Source organism: Grosmannia clavigera (genome assembly GCF_000143105.1).
Source record: "Grosmannia clavigera kw1407 unplaced genomic scaffold GCSC_144, whole genome shotgun sequence".
Classification (NCBI taxonomy): Eukaryota; Fungi; Ascomycota; class Sordariomycetes; order Ophiostomatales; family Ophiostomataceae; genus Leptographium; species Leptographium clavigerum.
The window spans coordinates 2,140,639-2,168,001 of NW_014040797.1; the positions used below are offsets into that span (position 1 = coordinate 2,140,639).

Genomic DNA, 27,363 nt, shown 5'->3' on the forward strand with positions numbered 1-27,363 from the left:
CGAGGGGAGACACGGGTGAATTCCTGGATCTTGCAACATCTCGGCGGCCAAGCAGAGCAATCCATAACGAAATCGAATCCACCGTGCGGGCCAGTCATAATGACACGTCCACCCCTCTGCCTTGGTGTTATGTACTTTGTATATTGTTACGGAGTATTGTCGCGGTTATTTCGACCGGTGAGGCTACCGATCGTCCCTGTATCATTTCGTCCCGTCTCGACAGGCGAACCAGCGGAACAAAAGCATCCCATCGATGCAAGTAGGCCGGAGTAAAATGTAGTTTGAAAGATCAATCTTCTTCTCCGTGACCTGTCAAATCAGAAGCAAGCCAGCTCGTTAGGGCAGGGGTGTGGCCCTAGCAAGCGCCTGTCTCCGTAGAGATAAGAACATCGAGCAGGTCTCTTGCCAGCAGTGTCTTTGGTGGCCGACGATATGACTGTCAGGTATTCCGTAAACATTTGGTCGTCCTGTCCCTCTGGGATTCGTTATCTCCTGGCGATATCGAAACGGGAATCTCGCAAATGGCTTTAAAACAGGCAACTACCCCCCTCCGCACCTTCTCTCTCGTCTGGCCTGTCTCATCGGCATCATCTCGGAGAGCCGAGTGATTTCCGCCGCCAACAAAGACAGTGTTATATCCTCAGCACGGCCCAGCTACCAGCACAACGTGTATGGATGGCCACCGAGTCAACGAGATGGGCAACCACCAGCTGACCAGGCTGGCAGTCATTTACCTAATCCAACCCCCCTCCTCCTCCCCTGTCCGATCCTATGTAGGTAGGGCTTCTGGAACACTTGCCTTCAACGGCAGCTGACTGTCCGTAATAAGCAAGTTGCTCGGCTACGGACGAAAACGGCAAGGGGACATAGGCTCCTGCACAGTGCTGACAAATTTCAAGCCGTTATGCGATGTCTTTTTGCAAGTGCAGTTGTCCCCGTAGTGGATCAAGTGATCTGACGCTTCCCTGTCTGAACTCTTAGGGCAAGCCTCTTCTCTCTCCATTCCAATTCCGTCCTGGGGGTGGTTTTTTAAATTTTGCCGCTGAAGAATTCCAACCAGCGTTGGTGAAAACGATTTTATTTTTCTTTGTCAATTCGGGTTCGTCATTTCTATGAGAAGACGCTGGATCTAGCCAATCACAATGCGCGCGCATGCACACGCCGGCCTTATCAGATTTGCCCTGAAAAAATCACATTCTTTCTCGATATCGAGACGGCTAAGGCCGTACTACGGAACAATGACCCAGACAGGCCATGTCGGTATCCTTATTATCTTACCTATCTCACTTTTCTCTCTGGGGCCGTTACCCCCTCCCCAGCTGCCAAGGTCTGGCGCTGGCCGGACCCTTCCACCGGTGTGCCTTTCGGTCCTGTGATCGTGCCCAGAGTAGGATCCAACACGCTATCCAGCTTTCCAGACCGAAGGCACCAAGACAACAAAGACGAGCTGGACAAGGGAGCTGGACAAGGAAAAGATAACGCCATTTGCCATCCGTGTGGCACATACACACTGCAGGAGGGCATTTTGCAAATAGGTGCCAAGTGCGCTGTCTTACCGACAATCGGGAGCGATACCAGTCACAAATATGCACGGGACATCCTGCCTATCTTTCGGCGTTTTTAGAGTTTTTTTCATTTTTCATTTTCATTTTCATTTAATCTTTTATCTTTGTCTGCTTCTTCTTTTTTTCCGGCTCTTCTCTCCTTCCCTATCCTCTTTCCCCCTATCCTGGCCCACCGGCTCTCGATCCCATTTTAGATCTATTGCCAAACGACTTGCTCCGTTTCCGGACTTCGTTGACCTCATTTCCACAAATCCTGTCGCCATCTGATACAGAACACGACTGCCCGCCTTTCCAGCAGCTCCGCCGGCAGCACCACTACCACCTACCCCAGAAAGGCAATAAGGGGGAAAGTCTTTCCAGAAAGAGAACAGAAACAGGCCACGCGGACAGGCGCATTTCGCTTAGCCGTACACTATCCTCCCCAACGTGCCTGGCCCGGCCAGCACAAAAGTCCAGTCCCACTCAAAGACCGCATCCACAAACTCGCACGATACTTGCTCGCCTTCGTCATTTTGTATGCCGGCGTCCCGGCCTCTTATCATTTTCTTCACCTCTTTATCGGCTTCTTGTCTCCGGCATCTGTCTTCCATCCTCCCTTTGGTGCAGTATATGCACTGGTCCACACTTTATATCACGACTGCCGCTCTCTTTCCACTATTGGCCACAGCCCATCAAGTCGATTAAGTCCAGCCTCGACCACCGCTTACTTGCAACTCAGGCAAGTCCACTCTGCCCTCTTCTCCACCACCCTCTCCCCTCACTCGTCCCAATCTTAGCACTTCGCCGGCAGCGTGTGGACCTGCCTTAACTGGCACACTCTTGATCCTGCCCATGCTGCTCATACAACTCATAACACTATTATGCTGTATACCGAGTACGACTGGACGCCTGCGCCTGCGGGAGCACTGTCTGCCTCACCTCACCATATTGCCATCAAGCCCTCATCCTGCTTCGTATCGTCATATGTGTGATCTTTAGCAAGCTCGTTCCGTTAGGGCCATCACTGTCACTATACTCCGTAGCTGTCCTGTTTTTCCTATCTGCACACCCTCTTTACATCCTCCGTCCGTCCCCTTCCGGCTACACTATGGTACCGTTACATGGCAGCTGCGAAGCTGCTCAGTAGCCTATCCATGCCACTATCCCTACCGCTCATCCTCTCGCCCCGCAGAGTCTACGAGTACGGAGTACTTTGTGTCTTTCCTACTCCCTTTCCCCCCCCCCCCAATCCCGTGTTCATTATGGACTAAAAAAATCTGAACAGACTCCACTAACATTATCCAGCACGTTTTCCTTAGGAGTGAAAGAGCATAGCACACCTTACTATCCCTCAGGGTTCGCGGTTTTACTGCTCCGCTGCTGGCAGGGTCGTGTAATTGCGACGAGAAATTTCCTATTTGCGCCATCCATTCTGTGTTGACGATATTCTTCCTTCCCTGACAACAAAGGCCCACAGACCTCCATCTGGGTCATTGGACGCACTTGTCTCCGCTACAACGGCATTTGCATTTGTCAATCTTTGCTCTTTTTCCTCTCGCCATTGGATTGCCCAAATCTCCTCTTCGCTCCTCGACACGCTGCACGCGTAGACCACACCACACCACCTCGACCCCTCGTATCGGTACAATTTTGCCCTGACAACCCTGCCTTCCTCCTCCCTCACACCGTTGAGGAGTATCATCTCAAACACAAAGGCGGTCACTTATAAAAGCCCCGAATGACCGGCGATTTTCGTGCGGAACTCGCCATTCGGCCAGCTCCGCTGAACATCAACAGAAAACCTGCCAACGGCATAAGCAGCCACAGCACAAACGGGATGTCGAACGGTACCTCGACAAACGGAATTTCGACAAACGGTACCCCGACAAACGGGGCCACCGGCGCGATCCCTATTGCCAACGGTGCCGCCAACCGCTTCCCAGGACACAAGCACGCTCGATCCTCCTACTCAGACTCGCCGTTCATCACCCGGAATAACTCCTTCACCTTCCGTCCTGCCAAGCGCTCCATGGCTACGCCAGCGAAGACTATTGCTGTTGTCAATGCAAGTGGCCGTCAGGCAGCCTCTCTGATCCGCTATGCAACCGCTGTTGGCTACCATGTCCGCGCGCAGATGCGGAATCGGCTCGGCGTCGTTGCTACCGAGGTAGCAACGAATGAGAATGTGACCGTTTTTGAGGGCGAGCTTTACACCCGCCTTCCCCGAACCGACTCGCAAAAAGCAAAAGGCAGTCTCTCGGACCATGTCGATGTTACCCGCGCTGACTCATCGCTTCCCGGCATTGGTGTAAATTACGACCTCATCCACGACATCTTTCGAGGTGCACAGCTCGCCTTCATCAACACTACCTTTTACGGAGACGAGGTGAAGATCGGCGAGGCTCTTGCTGATGCCGCCAAGAAGGCCGGCATTCAGCACTACGTCTATTCGTCCATGCCCGACCACCAAGCATACAATCCAGAGTGGCCATCTTTGCCACTGTGGGCAACAAAGCACCAGGTGGAGGAGTACATTCAAGAGATCGGGCTGCCTGCTACCTTCGTGTATACGGGCATCTACAACAACAATTTTACCTCCCTCAGCTACCCCCTGTTTTGCATGCACTTGCGGTCAGACGGCTCTTTCCTGTGGGAAGCGCCTTTCCACCCGGACGCAAAGCTGCCTTGGCTAGACGCTGAGCACGATGTTGGTCCTGCCATCCTTCAGGTTTTCAAGGACGGCGTGACCAAGTGGGGTGGTGGCAAGCGCATAGCTCTAGCTTACGAGATGCTGTCCCCCCGTGAGGCCTGCCAGCTCTTCGCCCGCGGTGTCGGGCGCCCTGTTCGCTACAAGCGCCGGCCGATCGAGCTGAAGGTTCCCATCCCCGATGGCTACAGGACCCAACTTAAGGCCCTTGAGCAGCTGTTCTTCTTTGGCGGCGAGGACCCAAAGAAGCAGCCACCTTACTTTGGTAGCCGGGAGCTCGAGGACGACGTGCCAAAGTTAGCTATGGAGCTGTGGGAGGGTCCTAGGGGCATCGAAGAGTATGCCCGCGAGGTGTTTCCTCTTGAGGAACAGGCCAACGGGCTTACCTGGATGTTTGACGAGGAAGATGATACTGAAGACAACGACCATAATGCCATAGGTCCTGGCGGCATTCCGCCTAGCAGTTTGGACACTAGCCAGAGCGTAGGATATGATGGCGACATCAACGACAACGACACCAACGACAACGAGGACGATGAAGACGAGGACGGATTAGTGATGCGTGTCACCGCTCGGGATGACGAAGAGTGGTTGCCATAGTGTGGCTAACCATGACGACCACTGCCCATCTTGACTGTCGACAAGATACTCTGAATTGTTACTGCGGCACGCGTTTGCACCATCGATGCTTTTCCCTCGGTTGCTCAGATTGCGATTTGCAGAGAGTTTGGTCGTTACATTTCCTGTGCTCTTTGAGATTTCAAAACATACATTGCATTATGATACCGGAGCGTGTACAGCGAGTCAAAAAAAAGGAGGAAAGATTCGAAAGGAGGGATGGATGGTGGAGGATCGGGTTTTGCAAAAATGGGTTAATAGGACCTCATTGTTCCGCATATCTTCAGGTATAGGCATGATACTGGTACGGCGGCTTTCGGTTCATTTTTTTACTTTTATCTTACTTGGTGGCTGTTCATTGTAAACTGTTCATTGGTGCGGCGTTTGGGGAAAGATGGCGGATCTTTTTGCTTGGGCAACACCGAATTCACACAAAATGGGGTTAAGGACCAGAACGGAGACAGGCCCAAGCGAACAAAAGACAAGACAATCTCAGCCAGAAAACTTGTGCAATTATCTTTAACTATGTCGTGAGCTTCTCATCGCGCAGATTCAGCATCTTCTTCTAACGAATGCTATCATGAAAAGGGGTGCCATCCCAGGCGACCCCACATGCGCCTCCATTCCCAGCTCTGAATCTGGACCTATTCCTTACTCCACCTCTATTAGACCGGATGATCCCCACCCACACATGCCTTCTTTTGACCTCAAGTGGCAGAACGGCTTTTGCTGTCTCGACAGTTAACAGGAGGCTTGGGCAATGTCTCCGATGCCACCCCCCAAACCACGAGGATGTTCTCTACAGCTTGCATGAGTTATTGCAGGAAGCTGCGGGAGTGTGCCCCGTCCTTTGAATTTCCAAAAGCAGTATAGTCTCTCAAGCAGAAAGCGAGACTGCTCGGCAATATAGTGTGCCGTCGTCTGCAGGGCGATACAAAGGAATGAAAAGAGCATACAATCTTTGTTGCGCTCTCTGACGCTCTCTGATCATGCTCTACGACACTGGTGCGTCGGGGAGGCCTTCGATGACGTATTTGCCGCGAGCCACGCTCATAATTTCTAACAAGCAAGGTCAGTTAAGGCGTTTAAAACGCAATCGAGGCGGGGAGAGAAAAACGTACGGTACACCAGGAACCTTGCGAATACGCCGCTTTAGGTCGCGATCGTTGGTAGCCACAATGTACTGCTCTATTTTAGGATATAACGGGTTTGGTCGGAGAAATTTAAAAGTTGGAAAAAAAATACAACGCTGAGATAAATTAGCATTGGCACGAAGAAAAAAAAAAGGACGGGAAGGCCTATTAGACGTACCGATGCCGAACAATTCTGTCAAATATGCAATCATCCGCATAGACACTGGCGTACGAGTTAGTGCAAGTTGACCTTTAACGACACGAGCCAACTGCAAGACAGTAGTAGAGCAAAGAAAGCAAGAAATGAATCATACCCCTTGTGTGTGCAGGTGGCACGTTCCCAGCGCTCGTCACGGGCAATCTTGAGAGCGATGCGGTACTTGGGACCTAGCTTTTCGAGCTCAGCCATGAAACAGTCGGTCAGAATAGGTCGGCAGGTGGCGTAGAGGCAGTCCATCTGGAGTGGCATGTGTCAGTTATACGGATGGCCTCGGAAGCACCATTGGGGAGCAGGAGGCGCACCCTTGTTTCCAATAGAGGCAGCTTGCGCTGGACGGTGTGGGAGAGGAAATTCTGGAGCCAGAGGTCAGCAAGTGTCGGCACTTTGAGAGATCTGAGCAAAGGATACGTAGGAGACAAACCGTGTCGACGAGAACTTGGTATGGCGGAACCATGGCCGTGTTGGCCATGTGGAAGAGCGAGACGGACTGTTGTGGGCTGTGACGACAGTTAGCACCGGTTGGCCAAGAGTCAAACATCTGCGTATCGGCTGTCTGTTGCGTACATTTCTCGGACCAGTTCTGGGGTCTCCTCAGACTCCTTCTTCTTGTTGCCGAGCTCGGCCTTGTCCTTGTTCTTCTTCAGGCGAGCATCTCTCTGGCCGATGACGCGCTTCACCTGTCGTGAGGAAGGAATGTCAGAAAATGGATCTTCTCTCTCTGCGAGCCACGGGAGACAGCAACTGACCTGGCCAAACTTTCTTGTCGTCTTTGCGACACCCATTTTGAACGATTCTAGCGGGATTCTGCAGGAGGACTTGGTCAAAGTGACGAGACGAGTGATGGATTGAGGAATCTTAATTTTTTTGAACGCGATAAGGTCTTATCGCACAATCTTATCGCACAGGATTAGTGGGCGCTTTTGGTTATGTGCACAAGTCCGTATTCTCAGATCACTATGCCAACTCTGTGCACGGTGCCCACAGTCTCGCACCGTTTCGAGGCGTCCGTTTTTGTGCAGGATACTTTTAATTTTCCAATACGAATTTGTTTTCCGGGAGCCACTACGTCGTATAGCTAGCACCGTGCGGGCAAGCCTTAGACGTGCAACCTAACGCACGTTTCCAGCTATAAACTGGGGCAGATGCAATGCAAGAAATGATAGGCAGGGCAAAGGGAAGGAAGTCGCGTTCTACGGAGTAAGATACCTATACGAGGTCCGGCCTCGTGCTCTGTAGCAGTAACAAATATAGCAATACGAAAATCTTACTGCAGTCAGTTCGCTCTAAATGGCCACAGCTCGCAAGGTAACCAGGGTAATCCAGAGCTAAGACGGACACGAGGTTTAACCTTACAGCAAGTCGCCTTTTCCGTGCCTTCTTGTGCTCAGCCAATGCACAACTGGCAGGGTTGCCCCGGCATTTTCCCACCACAACATCGAACTTGTCCCCTCGACTCCTCCGTACGTCACATGAATTCCATCCTCCCGTGATATTCTTTTTCTCAAGCGCATTGTCTCGTTCCTTGTCGTCATCCGCTCCTCTAGTCAAACGGCCCTTCAGTTTCGTCTCTGGAGAGCCGTCGCGATATACATTTCAGCATTTCAATCAGCATTTTTTGGAGTAATCTCGTTTTACTCGAATTGCCGTTGTTTTATTTCCCTCGTCGACGGCCTGCAAGATCGTCCTCTTCGACTTACGATAACCCAGCCCAGCATTGTTTTACGACATCACCATCCTACGACTGCTTGCATTCTATCGACGAAGATGGCGCGGCTACGCCACTCGTTCAAGCGAACGCTTCTCCTCTCAGCCTTGGCGGCCGTCTCCCTGGTCTCTGCCGTCGATGCGACTACGTCAGCGACCACATCGGCAACCACGTCGGCGGTCCAGTCCAGCCAGGCGAAAAGCACAGCCACAGGCGCAACGACAGCGGCGATCACGACGGCAACCGGCTCCGACACAGAGAATGTCGAGACAGACGCGGACACAGCCACGACAGCTACGACAGCCATGACAGCCACGACCAAAACAAGCACGACGTCGGCGTCGATGCCAACGCTCACATCCTCTTCGGCCAGCGGCACGGCCGTGTCGTCATATCCAGCCGCTAGTGTGCCACCGACAGCAAACGCGCCCTTTATGAGACAGTCGTCGCTGCCGGACGGCACCGTGTTTATCGCCGTGGGCTCGATCCTGGGCGGCCTAGGCCTGGCCGTGCTCATCTGGCGGGCGATCGTGGGCTACATGCTGCACCGCTCGATCGCCCGGGCCGCCATGGATCAGCACTCCTCCAGCGACAAGTCGTCCTTTCTGCCTCCGCCGGCAGCCTTTTACAAGTACTCGGATCGCGACTCGACGCTGAATCTCGCAAGCGGACGAGTCCGGGGCGGCGGCAGTGGCCGCGGCCACCAAGGCAGCAGCAGCGTGTCAGGCATCGCAGGACGCGGTGTGCGCCGTTCCCAGCGCGGCCCAACGCCATCAGCCACGCCGTCGCAGACGAATCTCTTCTTCTCACCCACGGCGCCCAGCGGCACCGGGCACAACAATGCCGCCGCCACTGCCGCCAGCAACCGCGACTCCCGTCTGCTGCCGTCCGGCTTCTATGCTGCTGGCAACGGCGGCTCGCCCAACGCGAACGGCAACGACTACGGCCACGGCGGGTCCACGTCCATCAGCATGTCCAACCTCCGCTCGGACTCGCACGGCCACGGCCGCGCAGTCGGGCCCAGTCCGCCTGACTCGCCTGCCTTTGGCGCGCAGTCCATGATGGGCAACCAGAACGTGAGCGGTAGCTCCCTCAACCTGTCTGGCTTGAATGGACCTGTCGGCGGCCGCGCTCCCAGTGCCTTCCTCGACGAACTTCTGGACGAGAATCCAGACCTGTTCCCACCGACCAGCCAGCAACCACATCACCGCTCATACAGCCACTCCAGCCAGGGACGGATCTAGTGCGCATTCTGAGCCAAACGTGCATGTGTGCTTGTGTATGGGACTTGTTGGCGGCTCTCCTCGACCCTCTTCCGACTTTGTCCTCTTTTTCTCGCAGTCTTATTTCTTCCTGTCTGGTTTAAAACGGTTTGGCATAATTTAGCAGCATACACGGTGTCACTATGAGCACGACAGACTCGGACGCTTGATTTACACTTGCACCAGGGGGCAAGCATCGTTTTTTGTATTCTTTACTGTTTCCGCTCATCATAGCAGAGCGCCACATGAATTGTAATTTCACCTAGCCATTGGATACGTGCCCCATACAAACTGCGCAGCTCTCGGTCGGCTCATCGGGGCCTTCATCTCTCCTGCTGTGTCTTCAGCTGAGAGCTGGTTCTGTTATTGGCTGGCGCCCTTTTCTGCTGTGAGAAGCAGGGGTTTGGTTTTACGTGTTGCACGGCAGCAGCGCCCGTCGTGCCTTCCTCCCCTGTCTCGAGTCCAGCCCATGTCTCTCCTTGCTCTCCCCGCGAGAGTCATTTCTAGACAATTCGGCTGTCCTTTTCCACAATCAGCTTATCAAAACCATCTTCAAGATTCACAACCATCGTGGAAGCGCGCACCCATCAACATGTGAGAAATTGTTTGCGTGTCTAGATTATGGCATCGTTGCTTTGTGACCGACTGACTGATTAGACGATCGAATATGCCAACATATGTCCTGGATATCTCCTCGGCACAAGATCATGGGCTTCAGATCGACAGATCCTTCTGCTTGCCCTCTTGGCTAGCCACATAGCTGTCCAGCTTGCCCTGGGCCTGTCGGATGTCTTCTTCTCGAATCCGCTCCGCTCGCACATGCTCCGAAAGATGCCGCCCTCCTTCTGCCACAACACCAATGGGCTGTCCAATTCAGCAATGCGACCCTGGTCCATCACACAGATGCGATCATACCCCACGATTGTCCGCAGGCGGTGGGCAATGTACCGTAGCCTGTTGCCCCGGAAGCCAGACGCAATCGTCTGCTGGATCTTGTCGTCTGTCTCCATGTCGACCGACGATGTCGCCTCGTCACACACAATAATCTGACTTCCGCGCACCAGCGCACGGCCCAAAGCCATCAGTTGCCGCTGGCCGAGCGAGAAGTTCAGGCCGTCCTCCTCGACCACGCTGTCTAGCTGGATGCGCCCCGCGTCTCGCGTCTCGCCACCACTTCCAGGCTCGTTGATATCTGCTGTTGCCTGCTCCGCCGCTTCGTCTGAGACAAGATCGGCCTGACGAAGTGCCTCCCAGAGCTCCAGATCGGTGTGCTCGTTGAACGGGTCAAGATTGCTCCGAACTGTGCCCCGGAACAGCGTTGGGTCCTGTGGGATGATGGCCAAGCGCGATCGCAGGTCACTCAGCCCGATGGTCGATATGTCGATGCCATCAATCGTGATGTGGCCACCCGATATCTCCACCAGCCGGAAGAGCGTCGACATGATGCTCGACTTGCCTCCTCCCCCCCTGCCGACGATGCCGATTCGCTCGCCACCCTGCACATGCATGCTCAGGCCCTGAAGCACAAGCGGCAGACCTGCACGGTAGCGCATCTTGACGTCGTCGAACACGATCTCGCCCTTCTCTGGCCAGCTCTTCCGCACCTCGACGGTGTGTGCCGGCGCCTCCTCTTCGAGCTCGCGGCCATAATACTGCAGCCGCTCAACTGCGTTCATGCCGTTTTCCACCTCGGCCAGCTGGCGCACCGTAAATTGAATCATCTGCACAATGGCCAAAATGTACGACAACACCAGACCGGCAATGGACGGTGATACGTTGAAGCGCGAGGTGACGACAAGGATGCCCACAATGAACACAAGAATGTTGCCAATGGCATCGAGCCGCAAAGACAGCCACCGCTGGTTGCTAAAGGTCAGGTAGTAGGCTCTGTTCATGTCGTCGATAGCTTCGTGGAGGCCGGCTACAAACCGGTCGCGCAGACCATACGCCCGGATGCTGGAAACACCGCTCAGTCCCTCGCCAAACTTGGCAAATACGTGTGAGCGCAGCACGGACTCATAACGCTTAATGTCGCGCGCCGATTGCCGGTAGTAGGACGTGGCCAGGAGGAAGATGATGAACAGCGGACCCAGGGCAATGGCAAAGTAATGGAAGTATGCAATGATGAGCGCAAAGACGGCAATGATGTTGCCGACGCTGAAAAAATAGATGCGGATGGCATCGGTCAGCGAGTTGTCCATCACGTCGACGTCTCGGCTGAAGCGGTTCGTGATGCGGCCGAGCGGCGTCGTGTCGAAGAAGGACATGGGCGCACGCAGCACCCGCGTGATGGCTCGCCGCAGCATGGCCTTGGAGGCTGCCGTACCACAGATGGACATGGACACCGTGAAAAGGAAAAAACCAAGCTCCCCTGAGCGGCGCCGAGAGCGGCATAGATTCCGATGTACGCCCCCGTCGAGAGATCGAACTTGCGCGACGTCCAGTACGAGAGCCAAAGCGACGTCGTAATGTTGGATCCCTGTGCGAGAATAAGCAGAATGAATACGAGGAGACCGTTGAAAATCGAGCCGGACTCGCGAAGATAGTCGGTATAGGCCGACCAGGGCACACTGGCCACGGCTCGCTCTTCTTGCTGCATGAGGCCCTTGGACTTTGACTTCTTCTTGGTATCCGCATGGGCCTCTTTGGTCGCAGGCGCCGGGGCAGACTCGTCTTCATCTTCGACAGCCGTCGACTCCATCATCTGCTGGAAGCCTGCGTGGTCGCGCATCAGATTGGGGAACGTGTCGACGGCCTGGATCTTTCCGCCCTCCATCCAGATGATGCGGTCGCAGCGGTTGAGAACCCACAGCTGGTGCGTGGCCAGGATCCGACACTTGTCCTTGACCATGCCGAGAATGGCGTTGTCGAAAATGTGTCGTCCCACGTGTGCGTCCACGGCGCTGAGCGGATCGTCCATGAGAACGATGTCGGCGTTGAAGTAGATGGCCCGCGCAATGTTCAGCCGCTGCTTCTGTCCGCCTGAGATGGTAATGCCGCGCTCACCAATCTCGGTGGCATCTCCAGACGGTAGCATGTCGAGATCCGGTTGAAGCGCACATCTGCGAGGGTCAAATCAGCACTACTTCACGGACAGGGAGACGAGAGTTTGCACTTACGCCTTGATAACCTCGCGGTAGCGGTTCTCGTCCATGTCTTTGCCGAAAATGATGTTATTGCGCAAAGTGGTGTTCTGGATCCAGGCATACTGCGGACAAAAAGCACGGGTGCCTCCGAGAACAACGCTGCCCTTGGTCTTGCGCATGTCGCCGGCCAGCGCGGCCAACAGCGATGTCTTTCCGCTACCGACCGACCCGATGACGGCAACGAGCTCGCTGCGGCCAATGGTGAAGTCGAGGTCGTGGAGCTTGAACGGCTCCCGCTCTTCGACCAGAGTGCTGGCCGTGTCGCCGGCATTGCCGTCCGAGAGAGGCAGTACCGTCTCTGTGGCAGGCTGCTTGGTGGCCTCCTTCTTGGGGGACTTCTTGCCACCTGCATCGTCTGTCTCTTGCGTCGGCGTTCGTTCCCATGTGAAGCTGGCATCGTGCACTTCGACGGTGTTGGGGCCGTCGGTGTTCCACTCGGCCTCGTCTTCCCGCTCCTCGGCCAGCAGATATTCCTGAATTCGCTTCAGCGAGTTCCAAGCGTCAGTCACTTGGCCAAGGACGAGCGGCAGCAGATTGAGCGGCATGCGCAGACCGTTGAACAAGGCCAGCGACGAGAAGACGCTGGCAGGGTCCAGGCCGTGTTGGGTCAGTGAGTAGGTGATGAAGGCGAGCATAGAAGCAAAGATGGGAAGGGCGAGACTGATGGCCATGATGGCATTGCGGATGGAGAGCAGCACCTGAATCATCCTGATCTCAGTGGCACGGTATTCTTCCAGGCGAGCGAGAAAGGAGCTCTCCCAGCCGAAATTCTTGACGAAGCGAACAGACGAGAGGATCTCCTGGGTGAGAGAGACGCGCTGGTCGGTGACGCGGTTGATCTGCTTGCGGCGCACGAAGAGACTTCTCATGGCCCGAGTGAGCAGCGGGATGCCGACGATGAGAAGGCCAAAGCCAGCCAGCGCAGAGTAGGTCAGGTTGACCAGGAGGAGGGCAAGTGTGATGAGGCAAGAGAGGGGGGCGGCCCAGATGATGTGGAACAGACCGCAGGCCTGGTCTACGCGATAGGTGTCGACGCCCATCAGATTGACGACGCGTCCGTTGCCCCATCCGACACCGTCGACAGACACGGCCAGAGCGCTCTCTTTGTCCTTGGTCCTTGGCTTGTCGCCTTTCTCGCCGTTGGTCCTGTCTTCAGCCTTGACGGGTTCGGTCTTTTCACCCGGAGCGACACCGCCAGCCTTGGCACGGGCGGAAATCACCATGCTCTTCTCATAGATCAGGTTGATCAGGGTAGCGCGAACCTGGCCACCGATCATCATGCCGCGGAAGATGAAGTGGTTCGTGCCCAGGCTCTGGCAGATCTGCATGATGGTGATGCCGAAGACGAGGCCGATGCCGTGGCCGATGTGCGGAGCCGGACCTCCGTCATGGTTTGCCCTGTAAGCCTTGGTGGCGAACTTGATGAGGTAGCGCAGGATGAAGGGAGAGAGGACCTGGAAGATGGTGGAGGACAACTGGAAGAGGCCGCCCAGCCAAAACTCGACGAAAAAGGCCTCGTTCAGGGCCCAGAGGAGGGGATGCTTGTCGCCGTTGGCCACACGACGCTTGAACGACTCGCGGACACGTTCAGACATGGGCTTGACCGCACGGTTGTGATTCACCAGCCAGATGTCGTTCTTCTCGAGGGGACGTTTGTATCCAACCTAGGCACATCAGGTCAGCACGAGACCTGCACGATCAGGATCGGAGGTCGGTCCAGCCAACTCACCCGCATCATGCTGGCCTGCCAGTGGAAGCTTAGGCGGCTGAAGAAGGTGGCCGTGGCCTCGGGACATTCGACCCGTTCGGCGGGAACAGGTGGCACGGAGCCCCAGCGCAGGGGATTGATCTTTCTGATCCAGGACGGCGGCATCGTCTCGGGGGCCGATGTAGCGGCACTGGCTGCACTGGCATCGGTGGCAGCGCTCCGGGTTCGATCCAGCTCCTGACGCTGCATTGTCTGCTCGCGGCTGACCTCCTCGTCGTCCAGGTCGGAATTCTGCTCCATGGCGCCGACGACGACCTCTTTTTCGCCCATGACGTCTTCTCCCGTGCTGGGCAGGACAGCCTTGGCAATGGGGTCGGGGCTCTCGTTCATCTCGACCTCGTGCTCCCTTTCGTCTTCATAATCGCGGTCGTCTGCCATGGCCACTGTCTGCAGAGAGAGCTGGCACAAGCAAGCACAAGCAAGGTCAGTCAATGCTACGCTCTGTCCGTACAGACGGTGTCGGTCGACACTGCTGGAACCAACAAAAAGCCAGCAAAAGCCAGCAAGACAAGAAGATACGACGGGCAGATACGACGGGCCGTTAATTGGGGCTGCCGCTACGGGTGTCGCAACTTATATGTAGCTTAATTTTTTTGGTGTGATATCTAGGGATGGCACTTAAACCCGATGTAGCCATTTGTCACCGGACACGGCGATTTGGTTGCCGAAAGGCGCAGGCGGAGCCGACAGGCAGACACGCGAATGGGTATTGCCGATTTGCCCCCCTCCCGCAGCTAACGTGGTCCCTGGAATAAGTCTTTTTCGGTGAGCAAAAAGTGTGGACAGGTTGACAGGCTCAGAAAAAGAACGTGTGTCAATCTGCCAGCCAAGAGGCCAAGCTTTCGGCATGGGGAATGCAAAGTTAGAAAAGGTACGGAGTACGGAGGACTAGGGGCAGACAGCTGGACTTGGACAGAGACTTGGCAGCACGTGGTTCAAAGGACTTTAGGGTAATCTCCGACTTCCGCGCCCTGTTTCTGTGCCGGGATCATAGAGCCGTCGTGCTGACTCTGCAGGTTGCAATAGTGATGGCACACCGCTGAAAGAGTAAAGTGGAGGATAAAGCTAGCTTACTGATATGTATGTACGGTGTCGAGGTGGAGGTCGTTGCTGCCTTCCCGAACGGCAGATGTGGGTCTCTCCTTTCCGGGCTGCACCATTATAGGAAGGCGACAGCCAGCAGTCTGCCACCAGCTTACAAATACATCATACACAGGCCCAATGGTCCAGGCCTACGACCAAAGCAGGACATATGCCAATCAGGACCGAGCCTTATCTGCCCATTTCCTCTATGTACCTAGCCGTGTGTGTGATTCCTTACAAAGCAGCATGACAAGTGTCTGAAAACCCAAGCTGCACCAACCGAACAGATAATAAGACATCTGGAAGCCGGCCATGCCCAGAGACAAGGGCATGGCAGCAGCACTATCAAGAAACAAAAAGACAGGACAGTAGAAGCAAGTAGTAAAATAGAAAAGGAAAGAAGAAAGAAGAAAGAAGAAAGAGAAACAGGTTCCCGAAAGATTCCCGAAGGAGAATTTGGCAAAACAAACAGACTTTCAATCCGAGTCGCTCTCTCTGTCGCCCATTCCCAGCAGCGTCTTATCCACGTCGTTGAGCTCCTCGTCGGTGTTGCTGTTGGTTGTCGCCGCCGCTGCTGCTGTAGATGAGGATGCTGTCGCTGTTGCTGTTGCAGCTGCTGTTACTGCTGCCACGTCCTCGGCAATCTCGCCACCACCAACACCACCGTCCTCGTCATTGGTTACAGACACCGGTGCTGCTGCTGCAGGCCGCCGACGTCGACCGTTGGCTGTAGCTGTGCCGCCCCCTGCTGCCTTGCCGGCGGCCCTGCTGCTGCTGCCCTTTGCACGGCCGCTCGGCGTGCCACCAATGCCGCCAGCTCCCGGTTCTGCTCCTGTTGTCCGGCGCCGTTTCGTCGACGATGGCATTGCGGTCGGCAACGGCAGCTGCGGCACCTCGAGCAGCGACATGTCCAGATGGTCGCCATCCAGATCCATCTCCTCTTCGGTCTCGTTGGGATCGGGATAGTCGTCGTCGGGCGTCACGTGCACGCGTTGTCGCTTCATCGGCGCCACGACCGCGGTGCTCTTGGTCTCCTCCCACCGGTTCATCCGGCGCGCTGCCCGGCGGATGGCGGCCGAGTAGGCCGACACCTCTTCGCCAAAGTCGTCCTGCTCGTCGTTGAGCAGCACAATGCCGCCAAAGCCGCGCTCCCGAAACGCGTCGCCCGTCACCTTGGTTTGCGGCGCACCCGGCTGGAAGGAGAAGATGCCGCGGTTCCAGGCCACGTTGTCCTCGTTCTCGCTGTCCTCGAACGGGTCCTCGACCTGTTGCAGCCGCCGGTATGCCCGCACAATCGCCCCGTCCTGTGCGCCGGCCCTTTCGCGACCGGTGGTGCTTGCGCTGCATGCCGCGCGAAAGCAGGTATTCTATCCGCTGCTTGCGATTGTTCTCCACGGCGATCTGGTGTGCCGTCGGCGGTTCGCGGCTTGCGGCCGCCCGTGGGAGCCGGCGTGTTCGCGCCCTCGTCTGCATCCTCGTCGTCCACGTCCGGCATCCGTCCGACAGCCTTCTGCGATGGCCTGCTGCCGCGCTTGCGCAGTAGCTGCTGTTGTTGTTGCTGGTGCATCTGTTGCAACAGTGGTGGCTGACGGGCCGGTGACGACCCTTCGATGATTTGGTACTTTAGCGGACCGGCTCGCCGAGACGTCGTGCTGCCGCCAGGTCCACCAGGGCCGAACGAGCGGTTCAACGACCGGGGCGGTGGCGTCGAGCGTGTGCTCTCGACGTCGCTGTCGTGTTTTGAGGGCCGGATGCGCGGGAGGATCGCCGGCGGACCGGAACGCTCGCCGTCTGGCGCCGCAGACAGCTCTTTTGCCATGGTGGCAACGGCAGACGGCCGTGCAGATGTGCGTGAGCTTCGCTTGACGGGCGGCGAGTCTGTGAACAGCTGCTCGTCCCGCAGGATGGCCGACCGCTGGTTTTTCTTGGCGATACCAAACTCGCGCTCTTCGGCCGTGTCCTGGTTCTCGCGTCCCTCTTCTTCGGGCGTGAGCTCTTCCAGCATCGGCACGCCCTGGTTGGCCACATCCACGTCATAGTCGACGCCGGCGCCAAACGGGTTCTCTTCGCAGCCCTCTTCGGTAAAGTCCGACTCGAGGTAGAACCACATGATCCACAGGAAGGCGGCGGCGCGCGACTTGCTCGACAGATTCGTGCGCATGATCAGGTCGTGGAACTCGCGACCGGGCGGGAAGTGCAGCTCGGCCACCTTGGCAGCACTGTGGCAGATGAGAAAGATGAGGTTGACGGGGTTTGTTCGCGGCACATCCTGATCCTTGAGCGTGTCCAGCGTGCGCGGCTCGGCGCGGTCTTCCGAGCCCCCCTTGAGTATCGACTTGAGGCGTGGGGCGTCCTGCAGCTGCTTGTAGGCGTGTGCATCCTGCTGGACCTGGAGCGAAGGGATGGCGTGGTAGGTGCGAAGCTGGGCGCGCATCTCGGGGAAGACTGCATTTGTTGTCAGCGGACCTGAGAGGAAGAGCAGCTAGAGCAAAAACCCACAATTCAGGGTCGTGTTCATGCGGCCAATGTTGACCAGCAGACAGACCATGGCCATACTCTTGGCAGCGTTGCGGTCGCTCAGCAGCTTGTCGTGCAGGATCTTGCTAGTCTTGCTGCTGCGTGCCATCGTGTCGATGTAAAGGTCGGCAAAACACTGTTTGCTAGGCATCGAAGGCTCGTAGCTGTTGGTAAAGACCTCGCGTTCGTCGTCAAAGACGGCGCGCAGAAAATCGTACTGGATGTCGTAGCGCCAGAGTGGCTCGCCGTCCTCTTTCTTGAGGTGGCGGATCTTGCCGATGGCACTGGGGTCCTTGAAGAGACCGCCGTTGACGCTGCCACCATTGACGCTGCCGACGGCCGAATCTCTGGCTCCCCGTCCGCGTCCACCGCCACCACCTCCGCCTCCACGGCCGCCGTGCCGCTCCGAGGGGTCTGGCGTCTCTGTATAGCGTCGGACCTGGGCCGTCAAGGTGTCCTCGTCTTCGGTCATGCTGGCGTTCGCGTTGGTCAAGAAGGACTTGTCGAGATGGTGAGGCGAGGGGGTCGGCTGCTCGCCTTCGGAGAAGCCGGCAGCGGAGCTGGGTGAGGCCATTGGCGACGAGAGGAAGCAGTCGCGTTGAAGCGAGCACGAGACCGCAGGAGATAGGTATGTCAGAAAATGGTGATGGAAATGAGATGGAGGAGAAAGCAGGGGTTGGCAGAGACAAAGGAGGATGGAGATGGAGATGGAGATGGAAATGGAAATGGCAATAGAAAGCTCAAAAGCTCAAAAGCTCAAAAGCTCAACGCGTTGAAAGAGCTGGACGAGTCGGGCATGATGCAAAGGACAGTCACCATGACAGATCGCTTCGGCGAGGCGAAAAGCATGCGTTGGTTAGCCAGAAAATAGAGTGAAGCCAAGAAAAAAAATACGAGATGATTGGACAAAGTGGTGATTTTGGGGCTGGATCTCCAGGGCAGGTGCGCCTAGGCGGCGCGTCTCAATGCACGGCATACTGCGATGATGATTGTCCCAGGGCAGGCGCACGTTGCGTGTAATATCACGTGTTCTGTGCATGCCTAGTCGTGACTCCTGATTATTGCATGTGCGTGTGTGTATGCAACTATGCGATCAGTCGCACCGGCCGTCTGCAAGTCGCCAGTGTGCTCTGGGGTCCGAGGAGCGGCGAGTCGGTCGAGAATACGACGAGAGAGTCGGATGATCCATGTAATACGGAGTACAGCTCTGTCTGCGTCGCAGGTGGACGTGGCTGTGCGGCCTGAGGCCGGAGACCGTACGCAACCCCAATTGGTTTATCTCGCCGGTCGGAGGCGGCCGAAAGATCTCAAGAAATTTACAGCAACACAGCAAGTAGCAAATTAGCAAATCAGCAAACAGCAAACCACATCTGCTTCACGCCGTGCACGCAGACATGGCCGCCCCTGCACGCATTCCCGTCATCGATCTCGCCGGCGCCGCGGGCTCCGCGACCGATCGCGAGGCTGTGGCCCGGCAACTCGTCGACGCTGCAGTCGAGCATGGCTTTGTCTACATTCGCAACACGGGACGCGACATCCCCGTGCCTTCTGTGGACGAGGCCTTTGCCATTGTGAGACGCGCCTCACCCTTCTGTCAGTGGCCGGTGTGCTGACCCCCTCCAGTCCCGGAAGCTCTTTGCACTGCCGGCAGCCGAGAAGGAACCCTCGAGACTCGGGACAAATAATCGGGGCTGGGTTGCAGAGCGGGTGGAGACGCTGGATCCGAAGAACCAAAAGGTAAGATGCGTCAGAGAGGAGGTACACAAGCAGGAAAGCAAGAATGCTGACGTGCGTCTGTCAGGTCGGCGATGCCAAAGAGTAGGTGCTCCTCCGTCTTTCCTGCACCATAAATCATACGTCGTATGCGTCTGACACGACCTAAGAGCCTTCAACTTTGGCGAGTTTCTCAATGGCCGGGCCCAGCAGCCCGTCCCGGCCGCCCTGTCCGATGACGAGCCCCGGCTGGCTGCCTTCTTCGACCGCTGCTTCAACATGTGTTTGACGCTCAACGACCTGCTTGGCATCGGTCTCGAGGTGCGTGACTTGCCCCTTTTGACGATGTTGATGACTAATCACTATCCATCCCCCTCCTCCAGGTCGACCCTCCTGATTTCTTTACGGCTGCCCCCCGCAGACCGGCCGGAGCCACCGACAACACGCTTCGGCTGCTGTACCACCCCCCACGGCAGGCGAACGACCCGGAGGCCGTGCGTGCCGGCGCCCACTCGGACTACGGCTCGATGACGCTGCTGTTCCGGCTGGCCGGCCAGGCCGGACTGGAGATCTCCCGGCAGCCAGACGTCTGGGAGCCGGTGCCCGTGACGCCGGCCGGTACCGAGACTGACGCAGCGCCGCCCATTCTCGTCAACATCGGCGACCTGCTGGCCTACTGGACCGGCGGCCTTCTTCGCAGTACCGTCCATCGCGTGGCTTTGCCCGTCGCCTCCGAGTCCGAGTCCGAGTCCGAGTCCGAGTCCGAGTCCGCATCTGCTAGCCCCCGCTACTCTATCGCCTTCTTCTGCCATCCCGCTCGCGCCAGCTCGCTGGTCCCCGTGCCCAGCGAACGCGTCGCTCGCGCCGTCGCGGCCGCTCAGTCCCAGAACACTGTCTCCGACAACTGCATCGCCGACGACGTCCTCACAGCCGACGACCATCTGCGCATGCGTTTGCGCGCCACGTATCGAGGCCTCTATTGACAATGTGCTCGCTTGCCCTCTTGTTCTTGACATGATAGACCTATCCCGACCGGGTGCCTTCAGATAAATAAATCAAACAGCGCCACCGCCGTCCCAAACTGAAAACTAGACCCCAGAACAATACAAGCAGTCAGAAAATCAAGCCGGGAAGTAAACGGTCAGATCGTCGGCCGCTCAACGCCCAAATACCCAATACCCAATTCTAACCTCTGTCCACCCGGTCGGCCTTGTAATATACACGAAAGATCACACTATCATGTCCCCATCCCCCTAGTATTGACGGCCATGGTGCCTCCGGGCTCGTCCACTCCCAAGGTCGATCCGGCTCATCTCTTCCATCAGAGCCACCTCGCCCGATGGCCCTGCGGAGTAGGGTTCCCAAGGCAAGGCACGTGACTCGGGAATCGGCATTGGCAGAGCACCACTCATTGCCGGGCTCCGGTCCCGCTCGCTGCTGCCGATGCCCCTATGCCCGCCGCCACCATAGCCCGCGATGCTGCCGCTTCCCATTGGTACTTTGGCGGGGACCGGTGGAGCCGGTGCCCCAAAGCCGCTTCTCCCAGGGCTGCCGCCATACAAGGCCATCGCCGGTGCGTGGTTTTCACTGGCCCCATCATACGTGTTTGCTCGCGGCAGCCCGCGTGGTGGCGTGAAGTTGTCCTGTTGGCGAGGGTGGGACAGCGGCGCCAGAGGGCTTGCGTTCTGTGACTGGGACGAGATTGTCATCGCCATGCTCATGTTTCCGCCGCCGCTGCTGCTGCTGCTGACCGTCGGCACTGTCGGCGGGCTCTGCCGGCTGGTCTTTTTCTGCAGACGGTTCCGTGACGCCGGCGCAACCGGAGCATTATTTCCTGAGCTAAAAGTAATGCCTGTGTTGTTGGCAGCCGCTTGCGGTCGGCCAGCAATCCGCAGCTGACGCCTTCCTGACGGCACCGCCCCCTCTGAGGACAACGTCCCGGCCGCACCTGTCGGCTTCGTCGGCTTTGCCTCGGGCTCGGGTGCCCACGTATTCATGGGCAGGTGGTCGGACGGGTCGATCTCGCGGCCGTCGTACGAGACGATCTTGCCTGTGGCCTCGTTAAAATCTGAACGCGTTGGGTCGATCGTCGCCGCCACCGTCGGGTTGAGCTCATCATAGGAGTCGGGACCAAACGGAATGCCGGAAAGTCGGCGGCTCTCCGTCCCACTCGCTGGCGCAGGTGGTGGTGCAGGACTGACGGACTTGCGCTTGATCGTGTGCCGCGGGTTCGGCGAGTGTGCCGCAGGCACCGGTGGCGCCGGCGACGCCGCTCCCGATGAATACGGCCCTGGACTTCGCTCGTACCTCGACCGCGCCTGTGGTGGCGCATCGTACGTCCGACCACCGTATCCTCCCTCATTGTAGCTCCCTTGTGGTGCGGTGTACATCCGAGCAGCATCCTCCTGGCCAAAGCTAGATGCTCGAGCAGTCATCTGCCTCCCACGAGCAGGTATATCCATCGGTTGTTGCTGGATGGTGTAACGACGCTGCTCGCTGCGCCGGTCCTCCTGGTGGATACGAGATCGAAGCTCCAGTGCAAGCCCGGGATCGACACCTGGGACCAGAGAGGCCGGTACCGGCATGACTTCAAAGGAGTCGACGCCCATGTCATCTTCGTGCGGGGCGCCATCCAGATCGCTGTGGTAACCCTGGTACCGCTCCTCGGCCGCGGGAGCATCATAGGCGCTGTACCCAGACCCAGGTGGCGGGGCCGGACTCGTCCTATTGTCTCGCTGCTGCATTGGGGAAGGCGACACAGATCCTGCAAAACTCATCGACTCGCCATTTCGATAGTGTGTAGGCGTGGAGGGCGCATAGCCTGAAGCAGCAGCAGCAGCTGGGCTGGCGCCTCGGTGACTAGCCAGGCTGAGAGGTGATGGACTGGGCGCCTTGTTGTGGTTGTAGTCGGGCTCGGAGTATTCGTAGCCCGACTGTTGTTGTGGCTGCTGTGGCGGCTGGCGAGATGTGTTCTGCTGAAACGACGCCGGCACGAGGGGACCCACCCCGTTGTTCGCCTCTTCGGTCGAGTACGGCTGTGCATCATAGGCGGAGTCGTAGGCTCGATGGCGAGGTGGCGATGGCTGGTAGAAGGGATCCGTGACGGCTGAGCCGTACGTCGATCTGTCGACCGGGGAGACTGCTGCGGAAACGGTGGGAGATGTGCCCGATTCAACTGGCCGGTAAATCGGACGGCCTGGATAGGCCGACGATATGGAGTGTCGATGGGCCTCGCTGCGCAGCACGTCATGGCGAATTGTCTGGGGTGGCGTTCCTTTCACAGTAGACGAGTTGAAGCTGTTGCGATATCCGGACTCCACGGCGCCGCTGCTGTTGTTCCTGCTTCTGTGGACGGGAGGAGGCGGTGGACGATCGCCGACAGGTGCTACCATGTTGGTCTCCTCGTATGAAGCAGATACAGGTGGTGCTGAGACCGGTATAGGTGCGTTGTCAAAACGGCTGTCGTATGGCTGCTGGTCTCGCATGTCGCCACCAAAGTCGCGGCTGCCGTAGTGAGATGGCGCCTGGTAGCGATCCAGCGATTGTGCATGGTGGTGCTGGTAGCGCTGGTAGGATTGGTGCTGGTGACCATCAGACGGGGTGCTCTCATACCCGCTGTCTGCTACCGGGCCATTGGTGATAGCAGAGCCGTACGAACCCTGATCACGATACTCTTGGTATCGTGTGGGAGACATTTGTAATGTCGATACTGCAGGCTGTGATTGTGGTAGTAGCAGCGGTGGCTGCTGCTGTTGATGTTGGTGTTGATGGGGTGAAGGCTGGGGAGGAGTGTTGTATTGGCCGAGAGGCTGAGATAGCTGGTTGGTATTATATGCTGCCGAAGGGTTCAGCTGACGCGACGGTGTTTGTGTGGCGTCGGAGAGTTGTGCCACGGCTACGGCCGATTGCGGCACCGGCACAGGCTGTTGTGCAGGCTGTGGTGCTGGTTCAGGGGGGGGGTGTGAAGCATGGCCCACGACGGGGTCTGATGGGAGTGGTCGCCGCTTCGGAACTCCTCGTGATGGTCCAGTCATCTCCGGTAGTGGCCGTGCTCTTGGACCACTCAATGAGCTGCTGGATGTGGGCACAGTCGCTGCAGCGGAGACAGCAGTTATCATTGCTGGTGCCGCCAGCTGCGACGATGCCGTCGATGCCGGTCCGGCCGGCGTCCCGGCCGGCCTCCCGGGGCTGTCATAGAACGTAATCTCCATGCGGAGCTCACCGGCCTGCTTGCCACGGGGGTTGCGGGTTTCCCATTGGTCACTCTGGCCACCGCCCGGAACAATGATATCGCGCAGATCAACCCAGTTCTCGCCAATCAGCTCCGTCTTCTTGTCGTCGCTAAAAGATGGAGATCTTGAGCTGGTAGTAGTCAGGGGAATCGTGCACGATGAAGCGTAGCTCTTGGTCCCTGTGAACATGCTGTCAGCCGAGTCTGTTTCATGCCCTCTCTTCCAGCTTCTCAGCCTACCATTTCGGAGTCTGTCCGCCAGGAATGTCCGTGGCCGTCTTCCGGGCCTCCTTGCCCAGACGAGCAGCACAATAGGGGTCCTGCTTGCCAATGGTCTTCCGGTTGGGCAGATTCTTCGCCCGGTCGACCACGAGCACGAGAGTGCCAATCTGCGGCCCGTCGATACTCGGGTCGGAGAAGATGCCAGCCGTATGCTGCCCATTGAGGGGATTGATCTTGGACTTGGCAGACATGATGCAGACCCGACTGTGTTAAGGGATCAAAGTCATGGAGCCGTCTGGGAGACAGCGGTAAAGTCGACAAGTATGGGGCCGTCAGGCAGTTGTGCAGGCGGTGTGTCAGTTCGGCAGGTGTGAGGAAGCCGTCAGAGAGCAGCTAGTGCCAGTTGACAAAGCGTAGAGTTGTCCAGACAGCAAGACAGAACGAAAGGTGGCAGTAATGCGGGCAAATGAGCGACAGACGAGAGAGTGTGTGTGTGCGTGTGTGGCAGCGATGCAGTTGAAGCGAAAAAGAGGTGAGACGAAAAGACAGCAAAAAAAGCAGAAAGAAAAGCGGAAATGTAAGAGAGACGACAAAGAGAAGGACTGGTGACCGAAGAAGGCTTTGTTGACATCCCCAAGCAACAGGGCCTTTGGTCCAGCTAAGTGCGGCAAGCTGCGGTGGTTTGGGGCTGGAATTGAGTATTTCATTGGCCGCTGACAACAGCTTGGGGGGGGCTGGTGGGGTTGACCGCTGACATAACCCGCGTTGCATACGAATTGACGGTGGCTGGCAGGGGCCCAGAGGAGGGGGCTGGCTGCCAAGACAGTCAGACAAGCAGGATTTGACAACGCCAGGGCCTGTGGGTTGCGCTGAAACAGCAGAATGGCCATTATAGCAAGCGGCCGGTGGCACGCAAATGCGTCGTAACAGGGACAACAGGGGGTCAGTTCGTACGGAGTTCGGAGCACGAGTACGAAGTATGCAAAGGACTTTGTGAGCCGGCAATCCTGGCATTTGCTGAGAATACGGAATACACGGCCGTCCAAAGTCACGCCTACTCCATACCACGTAACAAGTTCGGCAGCAGTCCATGTCTGTTTTCGGTAACCTGTTTGTTTTCTTTCCCACTTGTGCAGCGTTGCTGGGCAGAACTAGTAGCGATTTATGCACTAAAGCTCGGCATCAGAAATTCACTAGAACCCTTTTTCGGGCACGAGCAACACATTCCAAAGACTCGTCATGTTGTAGATCCGGCCAGCCAGCCAGCAGAATAACAAAGGCCGTCCGTTCTGATATACAGAGATCAATCCACCCGCCACACTGGTGCCCGTCGCAGATCTCACGGCTTTCTGGACGGCTCCAGAATTGATCGACCCGTGGCGTCACCATTTGGTAGACGATTGTTGTATTCCGGGGACGGGAACCGCTGCACTGCAACTCTGCCAGCAGGTCCCACAGTGCTGTTGATAAGATCAGAGTGTCGACTCATACATACATATGTGTGTACCTCACGGCCGCTGCCAGCCAACACCATCTGTCGTTCTTCTGTTTTCCCAGCAGGAACAGGCGAGAGTGAGAGCGGGCGGAGGAGGTCGGAGTATATTGAGCAGTTAATGTATCGGGCTGGCTAGCACTAAGCCCGAGAGCAGTCCATTGCTGTTCCGTCGGCTGCCTCTTGCGGCTGGCCTCAGGAGCCTCTACATCGCCGGTGCCGGCGCCGCTACTCACAGGGTAGGGGCGGGCCCTGATAAATGAAAAAAGGAAAAAAAAAAAATTAGGTTGCCGATCCGAAGCCCACTCTCGAGCCGGCAGTTGAGCAGCTGCAGGGGGGAAGGGGGTGTATGAAGGGGTGATTGTGAGAAACAAATTTCGCGATGGTTGCAGCTAGCGTGCGTTGTTTTGGAGGGAACCAATCAAGGCCCTTCGAGGAGGCTATGCGAGGCCATAGCAGAAAAATGCGGCTGTCAATAAGCGGTCCTAGCGGTCGAGGATGGGCGCGGAGAACTCCGTCCACGTACGATTGGCACGGCCTCGGAGGAATACTAGGCGCACGATGCCGTGTTGCTACAGGTACGAATCTTTTGATCGGGAGACGTGAATCGCAGGCTGCGCGCTCATATGATATACGGAGTACGAGTACGGAGTAGCTTGCCCCATACTATGTACATACTATGTACGGAGTAGTAGCACTCGCAACACCTGCACTTGTCAGACTGTCTGTGCAGCCGCAAACAGCCCCGCCGAAACAAGCCACTCCAGGTACCACTCTACGGGTACTATGTACTCGTACTCATAGGCGCCACCCCCCTAGCTGTTGGCGCTAGCTAGGCGGATTACCCGCGAGCCGCAGCAGCCAACCAGCCGTTGCTGCTCCCTTTTGGGGCTTCTGCTCTTTTTGTTCCTGATTCTCCGTCCAGATTTTTCCCCAACTCTCACACCAAACCACGCAGCCTCGTCAGCCGTTGCACCACCCATCTTCCAACCACAACCAATCATGGAGTCGGAGCCCTCTCTCACATCTCTCGCCGCTCTCACCTCCCCCTCGCCGCCGCCCTCGTCTTCCTCCTTGCCTCCTCCCTCTGCTTTGCCGGCTCAGCCGCCTGTCATCAATTATGTGATCGGCTTTCTGCTCGTTGGCCTCGCCTGGGGCTTCACCACGCCTTTTCTGCGCCGCGCTGCTCGAGACCACCACCCGGCACCCCACCCGCTACTGCAGCGCGAGTCCATCCGCAGCAGCGCTGTGCGTCGTCGCCTGTACGGCGCCTTCTTTTCCGTCATCGACTTGCTACGAAACCCGCGCTATGCCGTACCTCTGCTCATCAACCTGACCGGCAGCGTGTGGTTCTTCCTGCTCATTGGCCAGGCCGGTATGTCTTTCGTGTAACCCTCACTTGTCCCCTTCCTTCGAGACCAGTCTCAATCTCTGGCGACGCATAAAGCGGTGGGGAAGAAAAAAAAAAGGGGGGGGGGGGGGGGTGTGCACGAAATCACCAACAGCTTCTCTCCCTCCCCACGATCCACTTGTCTCCCCACCCAATACTACAACCCTCTATCTAAGCACATACCTCTCCCCTAAGCATCCCAATTCGTTCAAGGCTGACGCTTGGCATGCACGCACGCATCCCTGTAGAGCTGAGCTTGACCGTGCCCATCGTGAACACCTTGGCCTTTCTCTTCACGGTGATCGGTGAGTGGTGGGTTGAGAGCAAAGTGATCAGTCGAGGTAAGTAACGTCGTCTCCTCTATCCGTATTACCTCTCCATTTCTTTACACGGTAGCCTTATCTGGCGCCACCCCAGCTGACGACCGGTCCCCCTGACTAGACACTGGCATCGGCATGGCCCTCTCACTGGCTGGGATAGGCCTATGCGTGTACAGCAAAACGTCATGAGGGCAGGGCGTGGGAATTTACATGGGCTTGCCTTAGTGGCAGCTTGCCTAGTCCGCTGTCTGAGTTCGCGCTGCTCCTTACAGGGCCACAACCGTTGCCGTTA

At 57.0% G+C, this 27,363-nt stretch overlaps 8 protein-coding genes across 8 annotated transcripts; 4 read left to right on the forward strand and 4 right to left on the reverse strand.

The window, feature by feature from the left end:
- Window positions 1-3,282: 3,282 nt before the first annotated feature.
- CMQ_2695 (nitrogen metabolite repression regulator) lies at window positions 3,283-4,851 on the forward strand (the record flags this gene model as incomplete). Its single annotated transcript, XM_014316773.1, has 1 exon — window positions 3,283-4,851. One exon carries the CDS (start codon window positions 3,283-3,285, stop codon window positions 4,849-4,851), a length of 1,569 nt encoding a protein of 522 aa, XP_014172248.1.
- Window positions 4,852-5,863: 1,012 nt separating this feature from the next.
- CMQ_2754 (duf652 domain containing protein) lies at window positions 5,864-7,004 on the reverse strand (the record flags this gene model as incomplete). Its single annotated transcript, XM_014316832.1, has 7 exons — window positions 5,864-5,928; window positions 5,991-6,019; window positions 6,317-6,459; window positions 6,525-6,575; window positions 6,644-6,719; window positions 6,787-6,899; window positions 6,969-7,004. The coding sequence occupies 7 exons, from the start codon at window positions 7,002-7,004 to the stop codon at window positions 5,864-5,866; spliced, it is 513 nt and encodes a 170-aa protein (XP_014172307.1).
- Window positions 7,005-7,986: 982 nt separating this feature from the next.
- Window positions 7,987-9,171, forward strand: CMQ_2966 (uncharacterized protein; the record flags this gene model as incomplete). Its single annotated transcript, XM_014317044.1, has 1 exon — window positions 7,987-9,171. One exon carries the CDS (start codon window positions 7,987-7,989, stop codon window positions 9,169-9,171), a length of 1,185 nt encoding a protein of 394 aa, XP_014172519.1.
- Window positions 9,172-9,842: 671 nt separating this feature from the next.
- Window positions 9,843-14,481, reverse strand: CMQ_2746 (ABC multidrug transporter; the record flags this gene model as incomplete). The annotated part of the gene is made up of 4 exons (XM_014316824.1): window positions 9,843-11,498; window positions 11,552-12,251; window positions 12,309-13,999; window positions 14,065-14,481. The coding sequence occupies 4 exons, from the start codon at window positions 14,479-14,481 to the stop codon at window positions 9,843-9,845; spliced, it is 4,464 nt and encodes a 1,487-aa protein (XP_014172299.1).
- A 557-nt stretch (window positions 14,482-15,038) lies between these two features.
- On the reverse strand, window positions 15,039-18,277 carry CMQ_3059 (ino eighty subunit 1; the record flags this gene model as incomplete). Its single annotated transcript, XM_014317137.1, is given in 6 exon segments — window positions 15,039-15,113; window positions 15,846-16,503; window positions 16,514-16,653; window positions 16,673-17,652; window positions 17,686-17,995; window positions 18,143-18,277. 6 exon segments carry the CDS (start codon window positions 18,275-18,277, stop codon window positions 15,039-15,041), a joined length of 2,298 nt encoding a protein of 765 aa, XP_014172612.1.
- Window positions 18,278-19,097: 820 nt separating this feature from the next.
- On the forward strand, window positions 19,098-20,399 carry CMQ_2817 (2og-Fe oxygenase family protein; the record flags this gene model as incomplete). The annotated part of the gene is made up of 5 exons (XM_014316895.1): window positions 19,098-19,274; window positions 19,327-19,440; window positions 19,505-19,521; window positions 19,587-19,737; window positions 19,800-20,399. The coding sequence occupies 5 exons, from the start codon at window positions 19,098-19,100 to the stop codon at window positions 20,397-20,399; spliced, it is 1,059 nt and encodes a 352-aa protein (XP_014172370.1).
- A 270-nt stretch (window positions 20,400-20,669) lies between these two features.
- Window positions 20,670-24,120, reverse strand: CMQ_3045 (conserved serine-proline-rich protein; the record flags this gene model as incomplete). The annotated part of the gene is made up of 2 exons (XM_014317123.1): window positions 20,670-23,838; window positions 23,888-24,120. 2 exons carry the CDS (start codon window positions 24,118-24,120, stop codon window positions 20,670-20,672), a joined length of 3,402 nt encoding a protein of 1,133 aa, XP_014172598.1.
- A 2,243-nt stretch (window positions 24,121-26,363) lies between these two features.
- Window positions 26,364-27,260, forward strand: CMQ_2691 (uncharacterized protein; the record flags this gene model as incomplete). Its single annotated transcript, XM_014316769.1, has 3 exons — window positions 26,364-26,736; window positions 27,000-27,092; window positions 27,193-27,260. 3 exons carry the CDS (start codon window positions 26,364-26,366, stop codon window positions 27,258-27,260), a joined length of 534 nt encoding a protein of 177 aa, XP_014172244.1.
- Between the last annotated feature and the right edge of the window lie 103 nt (window positions 27,261-27,363).